The sequence below is a fragment of the Eleutherodactylus coqui genome, chromosome 1, assembly GCF_035609145.1.
Source record: "Eleutherodactylus coqui strain aEleCoq1 chromosome 1, aEleCoq1.hap1, whole genome shotgun sequence".
Classification (NCBI taxonomy): domain Eukaryota; kingdom Metazoa; phylum Chordata; class Amphibia; order Anura; family Eleutherodactylidae; genus Eleutherodactylus; species Eleutherodactylus coqui.
Window position 1 is genome coordinate 429665419 of NC_089837.1, and position 27656 is coordinate 429693074.

At 43.8% G+C, this 27656-nt stretch overlaps 1 protein-coding gene across 3 annotated transcripts in view; it reads right to left on the minus strand.

Annotated features, from left to right (window-relative positions):
- EPSTI1 (epithelial stromal interaction 1) overlaps positions 1–27656 on the minus strand; it is a 97254-nt gene that overhangs the window by 55723 nt on the left and 13875 nt on the right. For all 3 annotated transcript variants that reach the window (XM_066593228.1, XM_066593220.1, XM_066593237.1), the window contains 2 exons: positions 19963–20046; positions 19132–19205 (listed from right to left, as the gene is read on the minus strand). In XM_066593228.1, coding sequence (XP_066449325.1) covers positions 19132–19205; positions 19963–20046 — 158 coding nt within the window. The remainder of the gene's footprint in view (positions 1–19131; positions 19206–19962; positions 20047–27656) is intronic.

A 27656-nucleotide genomic window follows, 5' to 3' on the forward strand; every position in this document is an offset into this window, starting at 1 on the left:
TGTGGGTGATCCTTACAGTCTTCAGACAGTGTGTGAAAGCCAGGTACTATACAGCCCTTATTTTTTGTGGCCCTGTGTGTGAGTCAGGCAAGACAAGAAGTATTAATTTAAGGACAGTGCTATTGCTAGACATGGGAGATGTGGGCCAATGATTCTGAAAGAAATGGAGTCACAAGAAATTCACCAGGAAATTCAGGGTTTGGATTGTATGATGATGTTCCAGAAGATGATGACATAACTGTCATTGGATAAATCTTGCTTTGTGTTCATAAATATCAGGATCAGTAAATGTACCATAGATTGTTGTACATGGAAATAATGGTAGTAACAAGAAATTCTTGATAGGATGCCCAGTTTGTCTGGTTATCCTGGTTTGTGATGACAACTACTGTACAGTATATAAGAAATGTTCATTTTTTGCTCAATGTGAATTCTTCTTCATGGAAAAATAAGATATCCCCTGAAAATTAATATAAGACACTGTCTTATTTTCAGGGAAACAGGGTATATAATAAGATGTGCAAATCAGCTGTTGGACTGAGGACAATATCATCTTTGTTCAAAGCCAGTTTCGTCGTTTGTATGTTAATGGCAGGCCAGCTTAGCTTCGGTGGCCTCAATGGTAATGTAAATGCCTCCTGCAAAGCTGAAAAGAATTTTTGAGTAACCACGGCACCTGATGTACACTAAAGGAAATCCAAATGTTTCCAATCTCAGCAAGTATTTATCGACATATTTACAGTACAAAAGAAATGTCATATTTTAAGATTTCCCCTGCATAATTCATTTTCTGGGTAACATCAGTGATATGATGATTGCAGAGGACACTGAGAGCCCTCAAAACTCAATATGTGCTTCACTGAGTAAGATTTAATCCCCTTGTTTAGTGTCAAAAGTTTACCAGAACATGTACAGAGATAGAAAGGTCATCGTTTCTCTCCAGGAATTTCCTATGGAGAAATCTGACCAAAATAAAAACTCAAAGGTGTATAATCCTGCATGCATACAGCCTGCCTCTTTCACCTAGTCAGGAGAATGGTTATGGGAGTGAGGTTAGAACATGTAAAAAGTGTGTTGCCAGCCAGAGAGCAGATGTCACACTCCAGGAGTCTTTTAGGGAACTTTCACATAGAACAGAATATTCCGCAACAGTGTTGCAGAATATTTTGTCCTTGAATTCCATATAAGAACCTATAAACCCCTATGAGAGAGTGTTAGCTTTGACTGCTGAAATGCAGTGAGTGCCCGTACTCTGTTATATTACTGAACCTTAGGCATCTGCCCTACCTTGGAATAAAAATAAGCTAGTGACAGAGGGTATTTGGGGCACAAAGCACCTTTACTGTCTTTACTGGTAGCATTGTCCAAAATGTGTAAGCTGTCTTGCAAATAAGGAAGATCAGGGGCGTAACTATAGAGGGTGCAGGGGATGCGGTTGCACCCGGGCCCAGGAGCCTTAGGGGGCCCATAAGGCCTCTCTTCTCCATATAGGAGCCCAGTACTATGAATAAAGCATTATGGTTGGGGGCCCTGTTACAGGTTTTGCATTGGGGCCCAGAAGCTTTAAGTTATGCCTCTGTCCAGCATGGTTTAGGTATGGGTACGGGTACAGATACAGATAGAGAGGGGCCCCAGCTCACCTTTTGCATCAGGGCCCCTGAGCCTTAAGTTACGCCCCTGAGGAAGATGGAACAATAGCTCTGCAGTGCCACCTATTGGAAGGCAGCATTCCAGCAATTCAAGGTTAGACTCTTTATGCAAGCTTTATAACAATGACTGGGGATTGAAAACCAAGCCAGAATACCATACACAGACAGCTGTATTGAGGCTTTTGCCCCTCATCAGTGGGCAGTAGGTTTCTGGTTTGGCTAGTTAGAGGCCTATGACATGGGTCGGGAAAGGTATAGTTTCTCCTTAAGGAGTGACCCACTCCAGTTTTCAAAGGTGGAATAAGGAAAAGGACAATAAAGCTATTTAGTATTGGGGAATATTCTGAGAGCTGGACACTGCCTTCCTTGTATCACATGCACACACCTGTCTGAGGTGTAGTAATAGCATACTACCCCTGGATGCTTGTTTCTTCTAGAGTGGTTTGTACCTGCCATTGTTATGGAGAGCTGTAGCTGACACTACCTCCCATGTAGGCGGCTGTCACTGTTATTGGGGTACTGTGATCAGCATTGCTATGACTATTATTTGGGGAGACTTCCTAGGTCTATCTCCCTTCTTTGAGCCCTCTCAAGCCTTATATAATGTTAAATGTGCTCTTCCCCTTACCACAACAAAAAGGATGCATAACACTGATATAGATCTTCTGGTAGCACTCCTTAAATGAACGCATGTACTTTTTACATCTGTAATTTTACACTTGACATGTTGCTGATTTTCAGCATTTTGAAGTATTACTAATCCATTCATATTAATGATTTTGCAGGATTCGATCTAATAACCAAATCACTTGAATACTTCTGCCAACACAAACTCACATTTGGATTGAGTTGATTATGTACTTGCAGGCTCTTGAGTGATAAAAAGCCTGCCATATTATACTCATCATTATTACAGTTTTTGTGGGAGTAATTTAAAATCTTTGAAATGAGAATCTGGATATTAAGATAAGAGTTTCATGGTAGACTTTCTGCATATATGCTGTGATTTTACATAACTGCAATAAGAAATAATGAAAGCCTAACCAAACTATTATTATTATTATTTAAGGTACAGCACCATCATAAAACAGTCCATACCAGTACTACTGAACTGAACTCACTTGCTGCTGCAGGCAGTTTTAGTTTTTTCATCCCTACCTGCCTTCCAAAAGCCCTAACTGGCTTTTTGCTGAAAGAACTATGAGTTGTTTTTTTTAAATCTTTTATATTTTAGGGTGCATTTATATGGCCAAGTGCAGTACCGGTCGGAGAGACTTGGACCGATATCACACTTGGAAACCACAATTTTTTGCAGGTGTGTTGCGTTTTGTGAGAAAATTTAATTGCACTCAGATTGCTGTACTTGTACTAATGGGGGATCATGCAGCAGAATTAGCCAAAACTAGGATGTTTTTGGGAGGTGGAATGATAAAAAATATAAATTTTGCAATTTCTTAGATTGTTTTTGGGGTTTCATTTTTAGGGCATTCACTGTGCAGTAAAAATTGTATGTCAATTTTATTGTGCAGGCCAATAAGATTACGCTGATACAAATTATATAGTATCTGTTCCTAATAAAAGCGTTTTCCAAGTTATATGTACTTTTTAAAACACTAGCTGACCATGGCCAAAAATAATAAAACAACTTATATTTATTTACCCATTCTGACTCCCTTCATTTTTCCTGCCAAGTCTGTGTTGATAGGCTGCAGTCAGCATGTTTATGATACATCACAGGTTGAACACTGAGGTCTGTGATTGGCTGCAGCAGTCTGTTGGGGAGTTGGGATGGGCGAATATAAGCTGCTTTATCATTTTTGGCCATTGCCAGTTTTTTTTTTAATATAACTTGTAAAACCTGTTAAAGCCTGGTCTCTCACTGGGTTTAATAACAGTACTGGCATGACAACAAATGGGCATACTATCAGGGTGTGCTGGGAGTTATAGTTCCCTATGGAGGAGGAAGGGATAACAGGAATTTATTTTAATTACCTAGCAGAAGAGGGGATGTACACACTATTTTCTAAGTAGTACTCGTATCTGCAGCCTGGCCCTTTCCTTGAAAAAAGTTTTGCCCTGGGGACTTGGTCAGTAGCCTGCTGCCTTGCTCTTGCCTTGGAAATGTGGTCCTTTCTGTTGTGTGAAAGCTACCACATGATTGATGCTGGGGGCCCCATTACCATCGAAAAGCCGGACCAAGGTAGGGATTATACTGGCCAGCCTGCCCTATTACCTTGATCTTATGTCAACCAGCTGATATGTATACATAAATAAACTAGCCAGTATATTTTTTGAATATATTGGTTGCTTAAAATGTTGCCTATCTGTATGTAGTATAGTGAGTGTACTGCACTGTGTGCCACTCAGGTTGAAGGCTTGGGGCCCGCTCTGAACTTAGCACCCACCAGGGGATTCTCCTGTTTCCCTGTAGGTCAATCCAAGTCTGATTATTTCTTCCGACTCCAATAAAAAAAGCATGCTTGGCTCGGCCAAAACATTGTGCATGTTGTAGTCCAACGAGTCCAATCCTTCTTTCCCCCCAAATCTGCCATATGAGGAGAGACGTCCTGTATGTACATCATATATACAGTATTAGATCATAGACCGATCCCAGCAAAATTGTCAGGGTCGGCTGTGTTCTGTTTAATGTGTAGAGGGAAGATAACATAACAAAACGCTTTCATTATATAAACTATAACAAACTTTTTTTTGGTGCTAATTACAGAAAGCCTATTAACTAATAATTAATAATTTTATTAATTTAAACTGCAACATGGGAACTACATAAGTTTAGCATCATTTGAAACTCCATAAAGTAGAGTTATAAATAGAGATGAGCGAACACCAAAATGTTCGGGTGTTCGTTATTCGGAACGAACTTCCCGTGATGCTCGAGGGTTCGTTTCGAACAATGAACCCCATTGAAGTCAATGGGCGACCAGAACATTTTTGTATTTCGCCGATGCTCGCTAAGGTTTTCATGTGTGAAAATCTGGGCAATTCAGGAAAGTGATGGGAATGACACAGTGACGGATAGGGCAGGCGAGGGGCTACGTGTTGGGCTGCATCTCAAGTTCACAGGTCCCACTATTAAGCCACAATACCGGCAAGAGTGGGCCCCCCCCCCTCCCAACAACTTTTACTTCTGAAAAGCCCTCATTAGCATGGCATACCTTTGCTAAGCACCACACTACCTCCAACAAAGCACAATCACTGCCTGCATGACACTCCACTGACACTTCTCCTGGGTTACATGCTGCCCAACCGCCCCCCCCTCCCCCCCCACAGCGCACACCAAAGTGTCCCTGGGCAGCCTTCAGCTGCCCTCATGCCACACCACGCTCATGTCTATTTAGAATTGCGTCTGCCATGACGAGGGACCGCAGGCACACACTGCAGAGGTTGGCACGGCTAGGCAGCGACCCTCTTTAAAAGTGGCGGAGCGATAGCCCACAATGCTGTACAGAAGCAATGAGAAATAGAATCCTGTGCCACCGCCATCAGGAGCTGCACACGTGGGCATAGCAATGGGGAACCTATGTGCCACACACTATTCATTCTGTCAAGGTGTCTGCATGCCCCAGTCAGACCGGGCTTTTTAATTCATAGACACAGGCAGGTACAACTCCCTATTGTGAAGTCCCTGTCGACCCACAGCATGGGTGGCTCCCTGGAACCCACCGGCGGTACACAGAAATATCCCATTGCATTGCCCAACACAGCTGAGGTAGTAATGTCGTGCTTAATGCAGGTGGGCTTCGGCCCACACTGCATGCCCCAGTCTGACTGGGGTTCTTTATAAGTGTACAGATGTAGTAAAAACTCCGTGTGCACCTACAGCATGGGTGGGTGCCAGGAAGCCACCGGCGGTACATAGAAATATCCCATTGCATTGCCCAACACAGCTGAGGTAGTAATGTTGTGCTTAACCCTTTCCAATCCAATTTGTATATGGTTTTCCTAGGGGGCTTACTCTTTTTCTGCTGTTATACAACGGCGCTATATGCTGGCTAAAGCCAGTACTGCATGAGCTGACACGTAGGATAGGCTCCGACAGCAGAGAGGCTGGCAATATACAGTAAGAGAACCCCGACGGACGTCTACCAACAACGGAGCTGTACAGCCTTAAACCCTAATGTCTTCACAGGTCACACAGTGGACTGGAAAGGGTTAATGCAGGTGGGCTTCGGCCCACACTGCATGCCCCAGTCAGACTGGGGTTCTTTACAAGTGGACACATGTAGGTTAAACTCCCTGTGGACCCACTGCCTGGGTGGGTGCCAGGAAGCCACCGGCGGTACATAGAAATATCCCATTGCATTGCCCAACACAGCTGAGGTAGTAATGTCGTGCGTAATACAGGTGGGCTTCGGCCCACACTGCATGCCCCAGTCAGACGGGTTCTTTAGAAGTGTACAGATGTATTAAAAACTCAGTGTGCACCTACAGCATGGGTGGCTCCCTGGAACCCACCGGCGGTACACAAAAATATCCCATTGCATTGCCCAACACAGCTGAGGTAGTAATGTCGTGCTTAATGCAAGTGGGCTTCGGCCCACACTGCATGCCCCAGTCAGACTGGGGTTCTTTACAAGTGGACACATGTAGGTTAAACTCCCTGTGGACCCACTGCCTGGGTGGGTGCCAGGAAGCCACCGGCGGTACATAGAAATATCCCATTGCATTGCCCAACACAGCTGAGGTAGTAATGTCGTGCGTAATACAGGTGGGCTTCGGCCCACACTGCATGCCCCAGTCAGACGGGTTCTTTAGAAGTGTACAGATGTATTAAAAACTCAGTGTGCACCTACAGCATGGGTGGCTCCCTGGAACCCACCGGCGGTACACAAAAATATCCCATTGCATTGCCCAACACAGCTGAGGTAGTAATGTCGTGCTTAATGCAGGTGGGCTTCGGCCCACACTGCATGCCCCAGTCAGACTGGGGTTCTTTACAAGTGGACACATGTAGGTTAAACTCCCTGTGGACCCACTGCCTGGGTGGGTGCCAGGAAGCCACCGGCGGTACATAGAAATATCCCATTGCATTGCCCAACACAGCTGAGGTAGTAATGTCGTGCGTAATACAGGTGGGCTTCGGCCCACACTGCATGCCCCAGTCAGACGGGTTCTTTAGAAGTGTACAGATGTATTAAAAACTCAGTGTTCACCTACAGCATGGGTGGCTCCCTGGAACCCACCGGCGGTACATAAAAATATCCCATTGCATTGCCCAACACAGCTGAGGTAACGTCAGCTGTAATGCAGGTGGGCTAAAAATTAATTTGATTACACTGTAGGCGAGGGCCCACAAAAATTGCTGTATCAACAGTACTAATGTACATCCCAAAAATTGGCCATGGCCAGCCAAGAGGGCAGGTGAAACCCATTAATCGCTTTGGTTAATGTGGCTTAAGTGGTAACTAGGCCTGGAGGCAGCCCAGTGTAACGAAAAATTGGTTCAAGTTAAAGTTCCAATGCTTTTAAGCGCATTGAAACTTATAAAAATTGTTCTGAAAAATTATTTGAGTGAGCCTTGTGGCCCTAAGAAAAATTGCCCGTTCAGCGTGATTACGTGAGGTTTCAGGAGGAGGAGGAGGAGGAATATTAGACACAGATTGATGAAGCAGAAATGTCCCCGTTTTGGATGGTGAGAGAGAACGTAGCTTCCATCCGCGGGTGCAGCCTACGTATTGCTTACGTATCGCTGCTGTCCGCTGGTGGAGAACAGAAGTCTGGGGAAATCCAGCCTTTGTTCATCTTGATGAGTGTTAGCCTGTCGGCACTGTCGGTTGACAAGCGGCTACGCTTATCTGTGATGATTCCCCCAGCCGCACTAAACACCCTCTCCGACAACACGCTAGCCGCAGGACAAGCAAGCACCTCCAGGGCATACAGCGCTAGTTCAGGCCACATGTCCAGCTTCGACACCCAGTAGTTGTAGGGGGCAGAGGCGTCACCAAGGATGGTCGTGCGATCCGCTACGTACTCCCTCACCATCCTTTTACAGTGCTCCCGCCGACTCAGCCGTGACTGGGGAGCGGTGACACAGTCTTGGTGGGGAGCCATAAAGCTGGCCAGGCCCTTAAAGACTGTTGCACTGCCTGGGATGTACATGCTGCTCGATCTACGCACATCCCCTGCTACCTTGCCCTCGGTACTGCGCCTTCTGCCACTAGCGCTGTCGGCTGGGAATTTTACCATCAGCTTGTCCGCAAGGGTCCTGTGGTATAGCATCACTCTCGAACCCCTTTCCTCTTCGGGAATCAGAGTGGGCAGGTTCTCCTTATACCGTGGATCGAGCAGTGTGTACACCCAGTAATCCGTAGTGGCCAGAATGCGTGCAACGCGAGGGTCACGAGAAAGGCATCCTAACATGAAGTCAGCCATGTGTGCCAGGGTACCTGTACGCAACACATGGCTGTCTTCACTAGGAAGATCACTTTCAGGATCCTCCTCCTCCTCCTCCTCCTCCTCCTCCTCCTCCTCAGGCCATACACGCTGAAAGGATGACAGGCAATCAGCCGGTGTACCGTCAGCAGCGGCCCAAGCTGTCTCTTCCCCCTCCTCCTCATCCTCCTCATGCTCCTCCTCCTCCTCCTGTACGCGCTGAGAAATAGACAGGAGGGTGCCCTGACTATCCAGCGGCATACTGTCTTCCCCCGCCCCCGTTTCCGAGCGCAAAGCAGCTGCCTTTATGGTTTGCAGGGAATTTCTCAAGATGCATAGCAGAGGAATGGTGACGCTAATGATTGTAGCATCGCCGCTCACCACCTGGGTAGACTCCTCAAAATTACCAAGGACATGGCAGATGTCTGCCAACCAGGCCCACTCTTCTGAAAGGAATTGAGGAGGCTGACTCCCACTGCGCCGCCCATGTTGGAGTTGGTATTCGACTATAGCTCTACGTTGTTCATAGAGCCTGGCCAACATGTGGAGCGTAGAGTTCCACCGTGTGGGCACGTCGCACAGCAGTCGGTGCACTGGCAGCTTAAAGTGATGTTGCAGGGTGCGCAGGGTGGCAGCGTCCGTGTGGGACTTGCGGAAATGTGCGCAGAGCCGGCGCGCCTTTACGAGCAGGTCTGACAAGCGTGGGTAGCTTTTCAGAAAGCGCTGAACCACCAAATTAAAGACGTGGGCCAGGCATGGCACGTGCGTGAGGCTGCCAAGCTGCAGAGCCGCCACCAGGTTACGCCCGTTGTCACACACGACCATGCCCGGTTGGAGGCTCAGCGGCGCAAGCCAGCGGTCGGTCTGCTCTGTCAGACCCTGCAGCAGTTCGTGGGCCGTGTGCCTCTTATCGCCTAAGCTGAGTAGTTTCAGCACGGCCTGCTGACGCTTGCCCACCGCTGTGCTGCCACACCGCGCGACACCGACTGCTGGCGACATGCTGCTGCTAACACATCTTGATTGCGAGACAGAGGAGGAGGAGGAGGAGGAGGGTGTTTTAGTGGAGGAAGCATACACCTCCGCAGATACCAGCACCGAGCTGGGGCCCGCAATTCTGGGGGTGGGTAGGACGTGAGCGGTCCCAGGCTCTGACTCTGTCCCAGCCTCCACTAAATTCACCCAATGTGCCGTCAGGGAGATGTAGTGGCCCTGCCCGCCTGTGCTTGTCCACGTGTCCGTAGTTAAGTGGACCGTGGCAGTAACCGCGTTGGTGAGGGCGCGCACAATGTTGCGGGAGACGTGGTCGTGCAGGGCTGGGACGGCACATCGGGAAAAGTAGTGGCGACTGGGAACTGAGTAGCGCGGGGCCGCCGCCTCCATGATACTTTTGAAGGACTCAGTTTCCACAACCCTATACGGCAGCATCTCAAGGCTGATGAATTTTGCTATGCGGACGGTTAACGTTTGAGCGTGCGGGTGCGTGGCGGCGTACTTGCGCTTGCGCTCGAACACTTGCGCAAGCGACGGCTGAACGGTGCGCTGAACTACACTGCTGGATGGGGCCGAGGACAGCGGAGATGAGGGTGTGGGTGCAGGCCATGAGGCGGTAGTGCCTGTGTCCTGAGAGGGGGGTTGAATCTCAGTGGCAGGTTGGGGCACAGGGGGAGAGGCAGGGGTGCAAACCGGAGGCGGTGAACGGCCTTCGTCCCACCTTGTGGGGTGCTTGGCCATCATTTGTCTGCGCATGGTGGTGGTGGTGAGGCCGTTGGTGTTGGCTCCCCGGCTGAGCTTTGCGCAACAAAGGTTGCACACCACTGTTCGTCGGTCGTCAGGCGTCTCTGTGAAAAACTGCCAGACCTTAGAGCACCTCGGCCTCTGCAGGGTGGCATGGCGCGAGGGGGCGCTTTGGGAAACACTTGGTGGATTATTCGGTCTGGCCCTGCCTCTACCCCTGGCCCTGGCCACCGCACTGCCTCTTGCAACCTGCCCTGCTGATGCCCTTGACTCCCCCTCTGAAGACGTGTCCTCCTGAGTAAGCGTTGCACACCAGGTGGGGTCAGTCACCTCATCGTCCTGCTGCTCTTCCTCCGAATCCTCTGTGCGCTGCTCCCTTGGACTTACTGCCCTTACTACTACCTCACTGCAAGACAACTGTGTCTGATCGTCATCGTCCTCCTCACCCACAGAAAGTTGTTGAGACAGTTGGCGGAAGTCCCCAGCCTCTTCCCTCGGACCCCGGGAACTTTCGAATGGTTGGGCATCAGTGACGATAAACTCCTCTGGTGGGAGAGGAACCGCTGCTGCCCAATCTAAGCAGGGGCCCGAGAACAGTTCCTGGGAGTGTTCCCGCTCCTGAGCAGGTGTCATTGTAGTGGAGTGAGGAGGCTGGGAGGAAGGAGGAGCAGCAGACAGAGGATTCGGATTTGCAGCAGTGGACGGCGCAGAACTGCGTGTTGACGATAGGTTGCTCGAAGCACTTTCTGCCATCCAGGACAGGACCTGCTCACACTGCTCATTTTCTAATAACCGTCTCCCGCGTGGACCCATTAATTGGGCGATGAATGTGGGGACGCCAGAAACGTGCCTCTCTCCTAATCGCGCAGCAGTCGGCTGCGACACACCGGGATCAGGAGCTCGGCCTGTGCCCACACCCTGACTTGGCCCTCCGCGTCCTCGGCCGCGTCCACGTCCTCTAGGCCTACCCCTACCCCTCAGCATGCTGTATTACCAGTGATTTGATTTCACAGGCAGGAAATAAATTGGCGCAAGACTGCAGGCCAAATATAATTTTTTCCCTTTTTGGAAAACGAAAGGCCCCACTGCCTCTAGTGAATGAATAATCTAAGTTTAATAACTGTGCTGTGTCCCTGCTAATGTGTCACAGAACGTGAGGGTAGCAGAGTTATTATAACTCTGGCAGAGCAGGTATTTTTTTTCCCAATTAAGGAAAGCAAATGGCGAAGCCAGCAGTAAAGCGTAGCTGTGTGCGTATGATTTAGCAATGTTTTTCACGCAGCTCACACGTGTCCACCGCCCGTAAGGACGGACAGAGGCTGGACAAATAGATTTGTTTCCACTTGTTTTTCCACCAAAAGGCAGCACTGCGTATATTCAATGAACATGAGAAGTTTAATAACTGTGCTGTGTCCCTGCTAATGTGTCACAGAACGTGAGGGTAGCAGAGTTATTATAACTCTGGCAGAGCAGGTATTTTTTTTCCCAATTAAGGAAAGCAAATGGCGAAGCCAGCAGTAAAGCGTAGCTGGGTGCGTATGATTTAGCAATGTTTTTCACGCAGCTCACACGTGTCCACCGCCCGTAAGGACGGACAGAGGCTGGACAAATAGATTTGTTTTCACTTGTTTTTCCACCAAAAGGCAGCACTGCGTATATTCAATGAACATGAGAAGTTTAATAACTGTGCTGTGTCCCTGCTAATGTGTCACAGAACGTGAGGGTAGCAGAGTTATTATAACTCTGGCAGAGCAGGTATTTTTTTTCCCAATTAAGGAAAGCAAATGGCGAAGCCAGCAGTAAAGCGTAGCTGGGTGCGTATGATTTAGCAATGTTTTTCACGCAGCTCACACGTGTCCACCGCCCGTAAGGACGGACAGAGGCTGGACAAATAGATTTGTTTCCACTTGTTTTTCCACCAAAAGGCAGCACTGCGTATATTCAATGAACATGAGAAGTTTAATAACTGTGCTGTGTCCCTGCTAATGTGTCACAGAACGTGAGGGTAGCAGAGTTATTATAACTCTGGCAGAGCAGGTATTTTTTTCCCAATTAAGGAAAGCAAATGGCGAAGCCAGCAGTAAAGCGTAGCTGGGTGCGTATGATTTAGCAATGTTTTTCACGCAGCTCACACGTGTCCACCGCCCGTAAGGACGGACAGAGGCTGGACAAATAGATTTGTTTTCACTTGTTTTTCCACCAAAAGGCAGCACTGCGTATATTCAATGAACATGAGAAGTTTAATAACTGTGCTGTGTCCCTGCTAATGTGTCACAGAACGTGAGGGTAGCAGAGTTATTATAACTCTGGCAGAGCAGGTATTTTTTTTTTCCCAATTAAGGAAAGCAAATGGCGAAGCCAGCAGTAAAGCGTAGCTGGGTGTGTATGATTTAGCAATGTTTTTCACGCAGCTCACACATGTCCACCGCCCGTAAGGACGGACAGAGGCTGGACAAATAGATTTGTTTTCACTTGTTTTTCCACCAAAAGGCAGCACTGCGTATATTCTATGAATAATAACTGTGTTGTGGCCCTGCCTATACAATTCTTTCCCTGCAGTATCAATGGAGGGTGGAATGCTCTGCAGAGGCGATTTTGAGAAGCCCAAAAAAAATGCAGCACAGCTAACAGCAGCCTGGACAGTACTGCACACGGATAAATATGGCCCTAGAAAGGACCGTTGAGGTTCTTGAAGGCTACACTCACTCCTAACACTCTCCCTGCCTATGCAGCACTTCTGTCCCTAATGCCAGGTGCAACGCTCTGCAGAGCCGATTTTGAGAAAAAAAAAATGCCACTGCTAACAGCAGCCAACACACAGCTATCAGTGGCCCTAATAAGGACCTTTGGGGGGTCTTGAAGCCTACACTAACTACCAATTCTTTCCCTACAGCAGCTCCGGTATAAACAGCACTGTCCCTCATCTAACTCACACCGCATCTGAGGCGAGCCGCGGGAGGGGCCGACTTTTATATTAGGCGAACACCTGATCTCGCCAGCCACTCACAGCAGGGGGGTGGTATAGGGCTTAAACGTTGCAGGGGGAAGTTGTAATGCCTTCCCTGTCTTTCAATTGGCCAGAAAAACGCGCTAACGTCTCAGGGAAGGAAGTGAAAGTAACCAGAACACCGCATGGTGTTCGTTACGAATAACGAACATCCCGAACACCCTAATATTCGCACGAATATCAAGCTCGGACGAACGCGTTCGCTCATCTCTAGTTATAAATAAATATTTAGGATTTACATTCAACATTATTTTATACTTTTCAGACGCAAACCTCCTTTAAGGTGAAGTCCTGGAATTTTTTTTTTTAACTGACTTTTTCCTGTTTTTTTTAAAGACACAGCACAATGTTTAGAATATTTTTATATGTAAAGTATTCTTAATCTGTAGGAAAGATATATAGGAATATGGAGGAATATTTGGATTGTGAAAGTTATACTCCAGATTAGTTAATAGATCATAATGGCAGTAGCAGTGTCTCAAGGTCTGCCAACACAATGCAGCATTTGTTATGCTTATGTGTATCTCCTCGGTCGCACGATGTCCCTGGATATTATCTTAAACTGTTGCTAATTATGCAACACATTTATCTGCCGAGTCATAGCTCTACAAGGACAATGTTCTGCACATCATTCTGGAGGTCGATAAACAAATGATATGCACAATGCTGAAAGCAAAGGGCATGGCTAGGAACATTTCAATTCTGTGTGTGCTTGATTCAATGTCACTGTAAATAGAACTGTATTATATTACTTCTAGCAGTATTTCCTGAGTCTACTCTTTATTCCAGCTTTTATTAAAATAAATTTATAAAATAAAGAATTCAAAAAATCATTTTCTTTTCTCCTATCATATTTTATATTGCATTTAAAAATGTGAGAAATATATTAAAGCGTAAAAGTCATCAAAATTTCATTTACATTTTAGTTTTTTTTAAATGTACAGAATAGGTGATTCCAAGCATTTTTGCAATATGTTTTATTAGCCTATTGTGTACATTTGCCTTCAAAATCCCTCTTTAGCTCTGTAGCTACATGAATAGGTTGCTAGGGAAATCCGTATTCACCTCACTGCATAGCAGAAGAGGCAGTAGAGGGCGCTCCAGCTGTGTCTGCACTTGTTCTCTGCAGATGCAGCTGTTTCCATTAAACACTTTACTAATAAAGGCTGCTTTATCCATTTTATTGCGTTTTACACATATTACAATTCCTGCTGTGCCCCACATCTGTCCCCAGTAGGGTTTTCTCTCCTCTGGCTGCTGACAATGCATTGCATCTAGTGGGGAACAGGTGCACTGTGGGTCTATGCTACAGACGGCTTCTCCATACACAGCGTCAACTTTTTTACATGTCCCTTGAAATCAGCCATTTGTGGACATGGACTGGGCACTAGCTAGCAGCCTTGATGCATGGGCTCCCTTGATAGACTTCAGAGGATCACCGGCGTTTCATAAAAGGCTTACTAATGGCTCTGTGTAAGAGCTGTTCATGACAACCACCGATGGACTCGAGGGTCGATGCTTTAACTCTTTAGTAAGGAGGACGAGAGAATCCTACCACCTACCCCCACCCCCTCTCCCTCCCCCTTTCTACTCCCTCCCTTTCAATACCTCATCTTTTCTTTTTTCTTCTCTATTTTCTACTCTTCTCTTTCTATTTTTATTACGTGTATCTTTTTCTCTTTTTTTCTTTTTTGTTGTCTAGAAGTTAATATTGGTTTATGGCAGATTGTTTTCACCAATGTGCTCTCCACGGGGATTAGCCGAAAGATGCATATCATAAGTCCACATCTCATCTTTGTTTTTTCACGGCCAATTCCTAGGGAATTACATTTAGATTTGAGTCGGTTATATACTTGTTTACTGTATAATTTGACTGGCTGTTGATTCCACGGCTGGCAACCATATAATGTTTTATTTGATTTGTAATCCGAGTGTACAATACGATACATTGCATTGTTTTTTACTCATGTAATGCAAGTTCATGATCGCCTATGTATGTGGCGCTAAATAAGGAAAATCCAATCAACATATTTTGAAAGAAATCAGCCATTTGCATTCTCCTTCTCATTAATCTATATTTGGCGCCAAGACAACTGGTTGGATAAGGAAATTTTCACCACTCCTTTATCTACAATTGGAGACTAGGAAAGCTAAGCCCTGCCCATTGGCTAAGCCCTGTCCCTAAGTCATTTGCAAGCAAAAATGGAAAGTACCGGTAGAAAACGAGCAACTATGTCTGCTGCAAAATTTCTACTAGACTGCGTGTTTATTAAATATGCAAAAAATCCTATGGAGCGACAAACACTGCGGTATGTTTGTCTTCTGTTAATTTTTTTAGTCATTTTCGTGTCCCTTTAACACCTTAGTGACCGCCCATACATTTTTTCAAGTCCGTGGTGTCTGGGCTTTAATCTACATGGCCATAAAAGCACGCCAGCCCTGTAAACTAAAGCTGCAGGGTCTGCAAGTGTGACAGTTCCCTGCTATCGGTCGCCGGGGGTAGCTGATAGCCTGGAGCTGTCATGGTTAGGGGGGGGTGTCACATAACGGCTATCGCATAAAAGTTAAAAAAAGTTAAATAAAGTCAACGTTTCATCTCCCCTCATGAATCGAATCCATGACAAGAGCTGAAACTACTCACCTCTGGCCTCCGCAATGTCCCATGGTGACTTGGTCTTGCGGAAAAACCTGACGTCGCCTTCTGCGTATACGCGACAGACGGAAAAATGTTGGGCACATACACAAAAGCCCGAAGGGCACGATAAATGTAAGTTTGTTTGACAGCTTTCGGCTGTCAAACATAGCCGAAAGCAGGGAGAGGTCACCGAGGGCCGCAGTATTTGGTCTCTAGTTACGAACATGTAAAGTTAAAAGTTTAAAAAAAGTTTTAAAAAAAGCTTTAAAAAGTTAGTTTCAGCTCCCCTCATGGATCCGAACTGTGAGGGGAGGTGAAATTACTTAAGGCCTAATGGCGGACGCTAGCGCAGAAGCCGGGGAGGGCCCGGGAAATGTAAAATCTCCCTGGTCCTGGCTACCAAGGTAGCTAAGTGCCTGGAGCAGGGTCCGGAGGCCTCATGGAGCGTCAGTGATCTAAGGTCAGTGATCTGCAGCGTGTTCTCACGAGTAGATGACGTTTAGTGCGATTCACACTAAACGTCATCTACTGGTGAGAACACGCTGGCCTGGATCCCGTACATGCGCACAGCCGCTGGACAGCTTTTTAAACAGTTTCTAGTCTTGCGATGTGCAGAATCAAATTTTGGCCCCACGATAAGCCATGCTTAAGCCACGCCCCTTTTTACCATGGTCGGTATTTTTTTGTGACAAAGGTGGCAACCCTAGTTGTGCCCTGAAAGTCAAAGGGTGTTCCCTACATTACAAACCTAGCCATGAGGCCACTAGCTACACTGCCTTCTTGTTCTAGTAGTTTGTTTTAGCCAGTTTCTTTTTGTTGCGTATTGCCCCCTTTACATCTTTATTGAAACACATTGTTTTTCTCCTATTTCTAACCCTTTTATTCCTGTAAGGTATTAACTGCTCACAGTAAGTATTTAGGATGGTTTTAAAAATTTCCCATTTATTGTCTGTACATTTATTTCAGAGTATATTGTCTCAGTCGAAAAGGTTAACGGTATCTTTAAAATGTTTGAACTTTGTCTTCCTAAAGATTAGTATTTTTGTATATTGAAAAACAAGCAGAAATTATTATATTGTATTATATTATATTATGGTCACTATTTCCCAAGGGCCCCCCAACATTCATCTTTGTTAATCTAATAAGTCCAAAATGTCCATCCCTCTATTGGGTCCTGTACAAGTTGGGAAAGGTAATTGTCTTTAGTTATTGACATAAACTTATTGGCTTGACGAGATTCAAGGGTTTCAGCTTCCCAGGTTATATCTAGATAGTTAAAGTCTTCCATAATAATTACTCCATTGTGATTTGCCACTTAATCTATTTGCCTTAGTAATAGTTTCTCGGTGGCTTCTGTTATACTTGCTGGCCTATAGAAAACCCCTATGAGGATTTTATTATTGTTTTTCCCTCCATGTATGTCTACCCATAGAGACTCCACATATTCATCTTCCTCACATATATCTTCCCATAGTGTGGGCTTTAAACAGGACTTTACATAAAGACACAACACTCCACCTTTCCAGTTTCGATGATCTCTTCTGAACAAACTATAACCTTAAAAGTCAACCAACCAGTCACAGCTTTCAACCAACTAGGTCTCCAGTACTCCCACTACGTTATAGTTTTCTTCAGACATTATTACTTCCAGTTTGTCAACCTTATTGATCAAACTTTTACTCTGTTACGATCGTGTGGGCAAACTAAGCAGGGGGCCCACACGATCGTACCCAAATGGGAACATGGATGCACGCACACAGGAACACAGGGTGATCACACGGATTTTACAAGGGGGATGACAGTGGCCATACCTAAGCGGGGACATCGCCTCAATAAGAGGGCAGCCCAGCGGTCTTCAGAACTGAGCCCTAGCTGATCCTAGGAGCCACGCCACAGAACAGGTGACATACACATGCCACATGACAGGGACAGAACAACAGGATAAGCAGAGCAGAAAAAACAGCATACAGCAGCCAAAATGCAACCACTAGTAACAGATGATAAGCTGAATATAAATACCAGGTATTAGTTGACATTTTGTACAAAACGCGGAAGATAGCGGGCCAACTTCACAGCTCCTGGTTATACCACTAGTCCCTACACTAACCAGGAGTCCAGCAGAACCGGACAGAGTTTACACAGAATGCTGCAACAGGACACAGATCGCAGGTCATACAGCAAGCTAACACAAAACTAACAGAATATAAATGAACAAACGGACATGAACCAGCAAGACACAGATCACACAGCAAGCTTGCAACAGGACAGAACAGAGCACAGGTCACAGATTACACAGAAAGCTTGCAACAGGACAGAACAGAGCACAGGGCACACAACCACACTGCAACAGGACAGACAACAGTATACCTGCTTACAGGCACAGGCTTACAGAAGACTACAACATATAGTGAAAACCAGACAGACTCCACCCAGAGCTCACATGCACACAAATGAAACTCACAGCAAGTCTATGTGTCCTCATACCGGGGGGAATGGACAGTCAGCCACACAAGCTGACATAGGGGACCGTGTCAAGTTCCACCAACTGACACACAGGGCAGACAGTCAGCCACACAAGCTGACATACACAGTAAGACATAAAACGTTTGAAGGCCGCACCTGTAAAGGGGGAAGGAAAAGGGGGCTGCATGTACTGCAGACTAGGATTACAGGTGTCCAAACCATCTTTAGGGAAGCAGAGAGACACAGACCTACTTACAAACACAGGTCTGAGTGGGAACAAGGCAGATCCATCCAAACAGTATAAGATCAGCTTCAGACAAGGATTCATGACTGCTCACTCTGGAACCAGCCAGAGACTGTCTACACTATCTTCTCCTCTATCCCTCAGGTTGCCTTCCCCCCTATTACCTAAACACACATGAAACCTTCCTCTGACTTGTTCCTGCCCCATAGGGATGTAGCCCCTTCCCTATTATATAACCTGTAGCCAACAGCAAAGGAACCCGCACCTTCCTACACCAACTCTTCAGCCCCGTTTTTTATCTCCCTAATCTCCTGTTGCCTTTTTGGTGTGGCACTTGGTACAGGTAGTATTTCAGAAAATACTACTTTGGAGGTCCTTGCCTTAAGCATACAGTCCAGTCCTTGAAATCAATTTTTGGACATTCCACCCACCACTAACTTTGTCATTGGCGCCAATGTGTACCATGATTGCTGGATCCTCCCCAGACCTTCCCAGTAATCTGTCAACCTGATCTGCAATGTGTCAAACTCGAGTGCCAGGAAGACAACATACTGTTTCATGATCTCAGTCTTAATTACCAGGGTGACAAAAAGGGCAATCTGTCACTGAGTCCCTCACTTCGACTTTACTTTCTTTTTATATATTTGAATTTAATGCTGACAATTTGATAAGCAGTAAGGAGAACATATTAGTTTATGCTTAATTCAACATCTCAAATAAATCAGTGACAGCTGTTCCAAGTAGCAATCAAGCAGAATTAAAAATATAATTGCACAATTTCCACCTTCACAGTAAGTTTCTCTGCTTCATCCCACTTCCAAAACTGACATGATATATAGCCTTACCAGGAAATGTTGTTAAACCGATAAGGTTACAATCGATCTATATGTACAGACAATATAAGTATTAAGACAAATTGTACGTCGTGCCATTCTTACAGTAAATGTTGTCTTTTTGAAGGTGAGTGTTATTTCCTAACGTTTCATGAAAATTGAACTGTTCAACCTACATGCATCTGTCTTCATTCCATTTTTCCCTTTTCTCTAAATCCTGTTGTTGTCTTTTTTCTTCTAGCTTTTCAGCCTAAAATAAGCAGACAGAACTAAATCAATTGTTTGCCTAGCACAATAAACATTTAATACGTGCAGCTGTAGTCTCAATATATTTAGGACTCTGAGTAATATAAAATCTTCCAAATGGAAGCTCAAGTAGAATATTCGCAAAATTGACAAATATATTTACATGTGCTACTCTTTCCCCCATGTACAATATATTTGAAGATGCTATCTAGTTATTTGTGCATTTCTTAACTCCAGTTGTCCTGTGACATATTAAAATGTAAAGATAAAAGCATAATACAGTAAAGGCTAATAGCTAATTCTATGTTTGGTAGAATTGTCGCACAAAGGAAAATACACTGTTTGCTGTTGAAAAGCATAACCGATGTATCAAATTTTAAATTACAAAAAGATGTTGAGTATTAAAAATAACATAATACTAAGCAGCCCCCCCCCCCACCCCCCATGTATGGTAGGCAGGTGAGTGTTGTTCAGCAGTGTTTTGCACCTGTGGTATCCTCTCTATATAGTATGTTGCCTGTTCTGCATGCTTCTGGGAATTAATGTTTGTACCTGCCCTTGTACCCTCGTGTCACATTTATGACAAGTTATTGCAATACAAGGAGTCGTGTCTTTTTTAATTTTCTAGCATCAGCCAAGAAGATGTGAAGGTCATAATCTTATTGTTTTTTTCACTATAGTTTATTGCAGTATGATTAGATTTCAGTTGTCAACATAGAAAGCAAAGAAACAATACAACATTATGTAATAAAAATATATACCTTTTTTCTCTGAATGTCCTTCATCTTTTGTACCTTGGCATCTTCCTCCTCCTTTTGCTTTCTTTTGTATTCTTCTCTCTGCATCTACACAGAAAAATCATATTTAGGGCTTAAACATAGTTTTTCTATGAACAAAAATGATAGAACACAACCTATCTTCTTGCTTTTTTTTTCAAGCTTGCGAGCAATAGCGCAGAGTTTAAATGGTCCATAAAAACTTTGCTCATGCGCTAATACACGCCATAGTGAGTGTATTAGCGCATGAGCCCATCTGTTTGACTACCCACTACAGTTCTTTTTCACTGTGAATTTTGCAGGGTCTATGGGACTTGTTAATGTTAAAATTGCATCGCTCAAAATCGCGATTTTGCGGTAAAGTGCGATTTTGACGCGATGCGTTTTTAACATTAGAAAGCCCCATAGACACCTAAAAAAAAAACGCAGCAAATTTGCAAACGCTAGTGGGTAGTCACCCTAAGCCTTCAAGGTATACTCACACATTGTGGATTTTCCACGGCAAATCCACACCAGATTGTGTGGATTATGCTGTGAATTTCATCTCTTTATTTGAAATATGCTGTGAAAATCTGCAACATAAATTGACATGCTGCAAATTTGAAAGCCACAGCGAAGGTCAATTTGTACTACTGATTTTCTCTGCAGTGTGTGGATGTGATTTCTAAAATGCCTGCATTGTAAACTCCATAACTACCAATGGACATTCTTCAGTTGGCATAAACCCAAGCTTTGGTCTGCTATTTATTTTGACTTGTCTAAAGAATTCCCACAATATTTAGGAATAATTTCTTATAAATCTACTACAAATTATGTGCACTAAATATACTATAAATACAAATTTTCTGATTTTATGCTAATTAGGCTTACAAGGGGTATTCCCATCCTAGACATTAATGGCATATGCCATGAATGCCTGATTGAAACAGGTTCCACCTCAGGGACTTGCATTTCTCTGTATAACAGGGATTCCACAACTCAGGGGTGGGCCCCAGTGCAAAACTTTATCTTGGCGTCCCCCAACTTCTTTTAATCCCTTAAGCGTAACTTGAAGCTTCTGGACCCAAATGCAAAACCTGTAACAGGGCCCCCAACTATAATGCTTTATTCATAGTATTGGGCTCCCTATATGGAGAATAGAGGCCTTATGGCCCCCCCTAAGGCTTCTGGGCCCTGGTACAACCACATCCCCTGCATTCCCTATAGTTACGCCAGTGCCACAACTGCTTGGCTGTTTACAGGAAATCCCATAGAAGTGAATGCGGAGAGCCATGCCTGTGCTGACATCTCTCCATTCACAGTGTCTGCATCCCCAGGTGGGAGCGAGGTCAGAAATTCCCCATTCTAGAAATAGGTACAGGTTTCAAAGGTGAAACCCACATCTATTAAAGATTTTGTAAATATGTAACATGGGAATACACCCTAAAATACTTTCTAATATACTCTGTGTTTCAATTCCTCATCATTTTCGAGATATTTGTTTATTGTCAAATAATAGAATACTATATATCTCCGAGCTCGCCATCCCTCTCTATCCTAGGCCGCTTCCAGCAGGAGACCCGACAGAACTACTATACTGGACTGATAAATGAGCCATCGAACCCTTCTTGCTGACTGGTATCAAATATATAAAGTATGGAATATTATGTTACACTTCAGTACAAAATCGCCCTGGGCATAGATAATTCAGTTGTAAAAACATGGTGTACTGAAGAAATACAAAAACAAGTTTAAAACAATGAATTGTGGACCGATGTAAAACCTCCAACCATGCTTGTCTGCCTAGGTTTAACCATGTTGGTTAGATGCTAAGAAAAGCAAGCAATTCTTTATGCAGTAGTAGCGAGTCTTGATGATGAAATTCAATCCTTCTACCCGAGGCTTTTCTTTGTGATGAGGTGTATTCAGAATACTTACAACAAAGACTTTAAACCTTGCTGAAACGTAAAATTACAGTGTTAAATATAGACAAAGGAGATGTGACTGGTAATAATCACTTCCATTATTACTCTTGCTGTTCAGTTGTCATTATATAATATATCACCGTAATACACAGATTTAATAAATGACTTGTTCATTAAAAAGAATGAAAAATATTTTCCCTCGCAAATAATTGTCCCCCGTGTCTCTTGTGTTTATGATTTTAATGTGTCAAATGTTCTGTTGTGTATTTCTGTATCATAATAAAGAACCTTTCACGTTTCTAATTGAATCAGCAAGTATTAAATATCGATCACTTTTTTTTTTTTTTTTAAAGGACCATAATAAAACTCCAACTGGGTTAATTCCTGTCAAAAATGTCTGCAGGGTGCATACTAATTTTCACATATTAATATGAAATGAAGGTTGAAAATATAAAAGTTTTTCTATTGTTTAATTTAGCCATTTTTCCAGCCCATAAACCATGCAATATAGAGTTATAACAATAGTGCCAACCATAGTTGTTAAATGCGGTAATGGGATTAGTCATAGTGGATTGTATGATCATAGTAGTTATAGTAACTACAATAACAGGACATATTAAAAAACTCCAACACACTTATACTGTGTGGGTGTGCTTGGCTTGTGTACAACCTCAAAAAAAGTGAAAAAAATTGAAATAGAAAAAATAAACAATATCATATCAACTGAAACACAGAGTGCAAAAAATGCAATAAAAAAAACCCATAAAATAATACTGCCATACAGAACCTAAATACTGAAGATGACTATACAGTGAACATAATTCTGTAACATAGCCAAAAATGTCACAATACAGTGCTGAAATAATAATGCCGTACAGGGCTCAAATAATACTGCAATCAAGAGGCAAAATAATAGCCATAAAGAGGCCAAATACTCCCAAACAAGTGTTAGCACACAATGTCCAGAAAAATAGTGCATACAGTGCCCAGATGAATAGTGTATAATATGCTCAAATAAAATAGTGAACACAATGCTTAAAAAGTGTCCTATATAATCTAGATGAAGAGTGCTATATGGTGCCCAGATGGTGCCCCGTAAACAGTGATCAGCTGATCATTTTTTATGTTTTTACAGCGAGTCAACCCCTGTAGGTGTCGTACATTGGGCCAATGAAGTACCTTATAACACAGCCAAACACAGGGAGTCAACCAAAAGCTACTGCCTGCAAACCTATACAGTAACAGAGGCGTGACTAACTAACATCACTATGTTGCTGTTTTTTCTGTATTTGGCACAAAGCAGGTCAGAAAATGACTGCACCTCCAAGGTCGAGTGTGAAGTATATCAGGGAACAATTGGTGCCCCATATATCTGTTGATTGGACATGGGTGGTATTAAGTAGACAACTCCAAATCCATTAGTGATCTATTGTCACTCTTAATTGCCCTCCCCCTACTTATAGGCTTATGTGGAAAAGGTTGATACATGTTTATCTTTTATTATACACTGTAAGGCCTTAGTCAGACGGGCGTTTTTAGCCGCGATTTGCGCATGCGCATGCGTCCGGCGATTTTTTAAAACCATTGCTTTGCAATGGTATCGAACACATGAGCGCTTTTTATGCGCTCGTCCTATAAATTATAGAACAAAAAATCGCAGATCGCACCTATCTGCGATCTGCGATTCCTGTTCTCTTCTGTATATGTGCTCAATGGGGCCGGCGGCAGCAGCGCCGACCCCATTGAGAACATATAGAAGACAAATCATTCTTCTCTGCCACAGCTGTAACAGCTGTGGCAGAGAAGAACGATGTTTGCCCATTGAATTCAATGGAGCCGGCAATACAGCCGCTCCATTGAAAGCAATGGGCTGCCGGCGTGCGCGGGATGAATTGTCGGGAAGGGGTTAAATATATAAACCCTTCCCTGCAATTCATCCTAAAATGTGTTAAAATAAAAAAAAAATTGTATACTCACCTTTCCGCTGCAGCCGGAGTCCAGCCGTGGCCGCTGTCAGTTCTCCTGAACTGCTTCTCGGCACTATTCAGCCGGCGGGGCTTTAAAATCCCCGCCTGCTGAATGGTCTGCCTCTGATTGGTCACAGCCCTGACCAATCAGAGGCAGGTTTCACTCACACACCCATTCATGAATTCATGAATGGGTGAGTGACTGCTGCCTCTCAGCGCTGAGCCAATCAGGGGGCAGGTCTGACTCACACCCCCTTCACACCCACTGCAGGACGGCCGCGCGGAGCTCCGGCTGCCGGCAGAAGGTGAGTATACAATTTTTTTTTATTTTAACACATTTTAGGATGAATTGCCGGGAAGGGCTTATATATTTAAGCCCTTACCGACAATTCATCCCGGGCTCGCCCGCAGCGCATTGCTTTCAATGGAGGCGGCTGTATTGCCGTCTCCATTGAATGCAATGCGCTGGACAGCTCCGGCCCGTTTCTAATGAAACGCGGCTAGGAGCAGATTTTCGGGCGATTTGCGGGCGACTTGCGCGCACCAGTCACGCGATTTGCGGATGCGCATCCGTCATGCGATCCGCAAATCGCGCGAAAAATCGCCCGTCTGACTAAGGCCTAACTATATATAACACATTATTAAAATACTACAATGCTAATATATATAAAACACTGATACCCACCCACACCAGCCTCATTCAGCTGATGGGGGAAGAAAAATGAACACATCAATCCCATTATTGCGCCCGATTGTTTTAATAGGCTCTTAATTTAATTAATCTGGCAGTATAGCACCTATTTTGTAGAAACCAGTTGCTGTGAAGCACAATCTATAAATCACAAAAATGGTGTTACTTTTATGTAAAGCATATAAAGATATTTAGAACTGCAACCAAAAATTGTACCCCTAAATCCCTTATCTTTGCTGCCTATAGTTTTTTCCCAGTGGACTATATGATGAAATATTATGTTTTTACTCAATTCAAAGATTAAAGTTCTAGAATTATGCAATACTCTACACCTAATACTCATAAAAAGTTCCTCAGAGTGTTTGTCAATGTCAAATAGTTACCCAGAGATGTAAACTATCCCCTGAAGATGCACAAGACTCATCTGTATTGTGGTGGGCATATCAGTGTATCCTTGAACTCACACCTTCCTAACCTCCTTCCAGACTCTAATTAAAAGCCTTATCTCTGTAATTTTCTTTGTTTTCTCAAGAAAAAACTCTTGTATTTGTTGAACTGATCTCTAAGAAAATTCTTTAACCTCCAGTTTACAGATTATGTAATAACCTCCTTTCTTAGGCCAGTCTCACACGACTGGATTTCAACTGCGGAATCCAGAATCGTCACCCACGCAGATGATTCGCAGTATTCCGCACAGATTGAGAAAACAGAATATCTTCAAATCCGCTCAGATGAGCGGATAGCGATTGCGGTTTCAAAGAGCGGATTTAAAATCGCAGCACGTTCTATTTCTGTGCGGAATCTGCACAGACGGCTTCCATCAGTATTACCAAGGAACAGTAATAGATCATCAGCATTAAATGAATTGTTTTGCTCCTACCTTCTCACCCTAAAATTCTGAGTGTCATTTATGAACTTAATCAACAAGAGTTCAATAGGTAATGCAGAGAGTAAGGAAGAGAGGAGACAATCATGTATAAAGATAAGTTTATTCTTGCTAAGGTAAATAAAATGCATCTTTATTGGAGGCGACTGAAATCCAGCAATTTGACTCCCGACACACAGACACATTTCAGACATAACAAACATCCTTTCTTGCTCATTGGCAATGAAGAAGGATGTTTGTTACATCTGAAACCTGTTTTCATGCGAGGAATCAAATAGCTGGATTTCAGTCATCTCCAATAAACATGTATTTTATTCTGCTAACTATGGAGCTGGATGAATTTTCCTTTTCTACATAATTATTGCCCGACTATGCAGGATGTGTGATTCAGAGTAGGTGGATAAGCACAGGAGTGGTGAGCTGGTTGCCCTTTCTTTTATGGAGAGAAGACAACCCTGCCTCCTCATTCTCTTTAACCCTTTCCAATCCAATTTGTATCCTGGTTTTCCTAGGGGGCTTACTCTTTTTCTGCCGTTATACAATGGCGCTATATGCTGGCTAAAGCCAGTACTGCATGAGGTGACACAGTGGATAAGCTCTGACAGCAGAGTTGCTGGCAATATAGAGTAAGAGAACACCAACGGACGTCTTCCAACATCAGAGCTGTACAGCCTTAAATCATAATGTCTTTAGACGTCAGACAGTGGATTGGAAAGGGTTAATTCAAAAAGCCTCCATGGGCAAACATTGATGCAAACTCTTGCCCTTGGTTTGACATCTAAAAGTCACACCAGATTAATTTTTTACTACTGTGTTACCATGACAACGTTTTCATTTTCTGTTTTGGTAATTCTGTGCTATGTGATGAATACTGGGCGTCATGTTGAATGATCAGAAGCCAGTATTCATTTTTCTAGCACATGTAAGCTATGGAAGGTGACAGACAATGATACAATTAAACCCACGATCTCAGCCACATGCCTGGCTTCTATCTCCCAGTAACATTCTTTTGCATATTTTTTAATATATATCATGTTATTGGGTTATAATTGGAATTGTCAGATACAATTGTTTTTGAATGATTTCATAAAAATTTTAATAGCTATTTTAGGTATTATACACTGTGAGGCAAAAGTGTGGACACACCCATTTAACTGGTGTAATAATGAGAAAATTGATTTTCAATGTGTAAAAGCATTAATTGGGAGGGATGCTGCATTTTTTGATGGAGGATATGTTTTTAGTGGCCATTTTGGATTCTGCCATATTAAATTCGAATGGGAAGGAGGTCATGTGATAGATCAATCTTGACTAGAATATACTCAGAAATACACTGGAAGTGTCTGTTTTGCCCTAAGTGTTCTTGTTTAGGAGATAAGTGAGGACAAAAATTCACAAAGTGGTTTACATGACATGTTCAATGTGTTCACCATGGTTAAACATTTAAACCCGTATTTGCGAACATGCTGAAGATCTGAGGTGATATTTCTTTACAGCACTGTAGGATTCACCATTTCTAGTGAACCACATTCCATATTTTTTTCCACATACACAAGGGCTTTAATTTGCCCTAGACTTTAAAAGTCCAAAGGTGTTAATTCTGGGTACCTTGGCAGCCATTCTATTGGACCTCTACACCTAATCCAGTGCCCAGGAAATTGTTAATCAAGTCATCTGCATACATCCACACCAAAATGTGGAGGTACACCATCTTGTTGAAAGTAATGTGGGAACTTACTGTTCTAAGTGAGCACATCTGGGAATATGGCATTCTGTAACAACTGGCAGTACTTCTCACTGTTAAGGCATCCATCAATAAAAAAGGGCCCTGAATGCCAGACAAAAAAAATATATGCCAGATTGATATATCAATCTGAAAAACCTGAGCTGAATACAATATGTTGGAGTTCAAAATGGTTGCTAAAAATGTCTCTTCCACCAAACACTGCAGTCTCCCTCCCACTTAATACTTTCACACATTGGAAGTAAATTTTCTCATGCTTACACCAGTTAAACGGGTGTGTCCACACTTTTGCCTCACCCTATATTATATTTCATTATTATAGCTCTTTTAATTATAATAGCTATTTTAGTGCATTTAATAAGTTACACAATGTATACATTTACGAATGGTACAGGGCTTAAAATGTCTGCGATTTAGGATTCCAAATATGGTTTGTGCATTGTGATAACTTTCTGAGTTGAGCAAATGCACATGTAAAATTACAAAT